The sequence below is a fragment of the Myotis brandtii genome, unplaced genomic scaffold (genome assembly GCF_000412655.1).
Source record: "Myotis brandtii unplaced genomic scaffold, ASM41265v1 scaffold743, whole genome shotgun sequence".
Classification (NCBI taxonomy): Eukaryota; Metazoa; Chordata; class Mammalia; order Chiroptera; family Vespertilionidae; genus Myotis; species Myotis brandtii.
Genome location: NW_005370960.1, coordinates 1,577,492 through 1,580,516, shown reverse-complemented (window position 1 = coordinate 1,580,516; position 3,025 = coordinate 1,577,492). Strand labels below are relative to the sequence as shown.

General features: G+C 62.6%; 1 protein-coding gene across 1 annotated transcript in view; it reads right to left on the bottom strand.

Moving 5' to 3' along the window:
* Positions 1–5: 5 nt before the first annotated feature.
* Positions 6–3,025, bottom strand: part of MYO1G (myosin IG) — a gene marked incomplete at its 3' end in the record, with an annotated part of 18,279 nt that continues 15,259 nt past the window's right edge. Inside the window, exons 17-20 of the mRNA XM_014530535.1 lie at positions 2,343–2,750; positions 925–1,029; positions 666–779; positions 6–158 (exon numbers count right to left, since the gene is read on the bottom strand). Of these exons, the coding sequence (XP_014386021.1) occupies positions 6–158; positions 666–779; positions 925–1,029; positions 2,343–2,750 (780 nt within the window). The remainder of the gene's footprint in view (positions 159–665; positions 780–924; positions 1,030–2,342; positions 2,751–3,025) is intronic.

Below are 3,025 nucleotides of genomic sequence, written 5' to 3'. Positions count from 1 at the left end.
CTCCCCTGGCAGTGTCCGGCCAGCACGCCCACCAGCTCCCCCACGCGGTTGTCCAGCGGCGGCCTCGAGCGGTGCAGACACACCACCAGGTCGTCCTGGCCCTGCAGGTGCAGCACCACCAGCTGGTCCCGCCCGCTGGTCACGCTCAGCCCCGTCACCTGGGGTCAGGTCAGGGTCAGGGTCAGAGGGAGCAAGTCCTCCTTCTGACCCCCAGGACCCAGCCTCTAGGGCCCCACCGCTGCTCCTCCGTGGGTCCCCAGGTCCCCTTCCCGCCTTGTGCTCTCGAGTGAGTGCCTGCGGTACTGGTGGGACTGAGGGGCTGGCCTTCCTCCTAAGCAGCCACACCCACCTTGGTCTGCACAGGGACCTGGACCCGCCTGGGCCAATCCTTGCCCCGAGGGCACAGGAGCTGGGGCTCCCGGGGCCAGTGAGCCACAGGACTGGGGGGAGGGAGATCTCCCAGCCGCACAGGTGTGGGGAGAGGGCCCACCTGGGGGCTGAGTAGGGAGTGTGGGGACGGGGCTGTGCCCGCAGGAAGCCATGCAGGCTGCTGCTGGTGGTGGTGGGGGCATCCTGAGCGGAGACTGCTCTAGGAAGTTCCAGGCACCCCAGGAAGGGGGGAGGGGAGGGGCCCATGGACGCTGCTCCCGCCCCCACAGGCTCACCAAGTCCAGGGGCACGGCCCGCATCACCCGGTACTGCCGGCCGGGCTCCAGCTTGTACAGGTGCCGGTCGGTGAGCAGCAGGGCGCGGTCCCGCCTCTTGTTGAAGCGGTTCACCTTGGGGGCAGATGCTGGGCTCAGTGCCCCTCTGGCACCCCCTGCCCCGCCCTGTGTTCTCCCTGCCTGGGCTGGAGCTGCCCACTTCCCAAGTGTCAGGGCAGCTGGGAGACCGCCAGGCCGCCCGCCACCGCCCACCGCTCACCTTGCGGACGTGGCTGGAGAAGAGCACTGCCCCGAAGCCGTCCTTGTCCCGAAGCGACTTCAGGCGCTGAGCGAACAGGCTGGAGGCGGCAGGGTTGTCGGCGGCCTGAGCACAGATGGGGGCAGCTTGGGACGGGGTCTGGGACCATGTTCGACTGGCAGCCACTCTGGGTGAGCGGCACAGCCCCCCTGACCTTGGGAACCCACGTCGGGTGCACGCGCCGCCTTTGCTGGGCCACCCGCTCCCCTGAGGCCAGCACAGACCTCACCGCCTAAGGGCCAAGACGTCAGGTTTCCGCCCTCCACGCTGGCCCCTGCCTGCTCCTCAGGCCAGACCTGGACCTCGGCAGATGGACGCTGAGAAGGCAGCAGCCAGCGGGGACCAGGCCCCCCTCCCCCCCGTGCCAACGCCCCTGGGCCTCTTCTCCTGCAATCCAGGCCGGGGGCCTGCGGGCAGCACCCGCCCACTGAGGGCCAAGGGGAGCTCTGGCCGGGATGCCAACTGAGCTTGGGGGGGCTGTGTCTGAGGACAGGGGTTTGGACTGCACCTGAGATTGGGGGGCGGTGTTCTTGAGAATAAGGGGTTGGCCTTAGAATGGGGGGGCAGGAATGGGAGCAGGGCCCAGGAGCAGGTGCTCCCTGAAGCCCAGGCCAGTGGTTCTGAGTGAAAACACTTAAACTTCAGGCTGGCGGGCGTGGCTCAGTTGACCTATGAACCAGGAGGTCATGGTTCGATTCCCGGTCAGGACACATGCCCCGGTTTTGCGCTCAATCCCCAGTGTGGGGTGTGAAGGAGGCAGCGGATCAATGATTCTCTCTAATCATTGATGTTCCTATCTCTCTCTCTCCCTCTCCCTTCCTCTCTGAAATCAATAAAAAAATAAATTTAGGCCCTAACTGATTTGGCTCAGTGGATAGAGCGTCGGCCTGCGGACTGAAGGGTCCCAGGTTTGATTCTGGGCAAGGGCGTGTGCATTGGTTGCGGGCACATCCCCAGTTGGGGGTTTGCAGGAGGCAGCTGATCGATGTTTCTCTCTCATCTGTTTCTCATCGATGTTTCTAACTCTCTATCCCTCTCCCTTCCTCTCTGTAAAAAAATCAATAAAATATATTTAAAAAAATAAATATAAAACAAACCAAAAACCTCCACAATGCCCTAGCCAGTTTGGCTCAATGGCTAGAGTCTCAGCCTGTGGAACAAAAGGTCCAAGGTTCGATTCCCGGTTGCGGGTTCGATCCTCAGTAGGGGGTGTGTGGGAAGCAGCCGATCAATGATTCTTTCTCATCATCATTGATGTTTCTATCTATCTCGTCCTCTCCCTTCCTCTGAAATCAGTAAAACTATATATTTTAAACAACAACAACAACAACACTTAAACTTCAGAGGCAGAGGCCCCTCGGGCCCAGCCTGGCACTCACGGAGGACAGGTAGTCTCGCAGCCAGGCCCGCCGGCAGCCCCAGTCCGGCCGCAGCTCCTGCAGGGCCCCCATGGCGGCCACCTTGGCCTTGATCTGGGCCATGTCCGAGGGGGGGATGTTCTTCACCAGCTGCCGTGCCCGCCACCTGCAGGGACAGGTGCTCAGAGGGGCCTGAGCAGCCCCAGGTTCCCACCCCAGGTCCTGCCTCTCACTCTCAGCCTGGCCCTGGCCACCAGGCATGTCCCAGCCACCCCTCCTGCTGAGCTGCTGGTCACCCTGTGGCCCTCCTCCCGGAGAACTCCTACTCAGCCTGCAAAGCCCCACGCCCAGCCCCACCTGCCACCCTCCCCTGCAGGCCTGTGTCCCCTCTGGTGCCCAGCGTGGTGGGACCGCAGGGTCTGCTACCAACTGTGGAGTTCTGGCCGGTGTGGCTCAGTGGATAGAGCGGCGGCCTGCGGACTGAGGGGTCCCTGGTTGATTCCGGTCAAGGGCACAGGCCCGGGTTGCGGGCTGGATCCCCAGTAGGGGGCGTGCAGGAGGCAGCCGCTCAAAGATTCTCTCTCATCATTGATGTTTCCATCTCTCCCCCTCTCCCTCCCTCTCTGAAATCAATAAAGATATATTTTTAAAAGCAAACAAACAAAAAAGCTGTGGAGAGCCGGCTTTCCCGATGTGTCCACCGG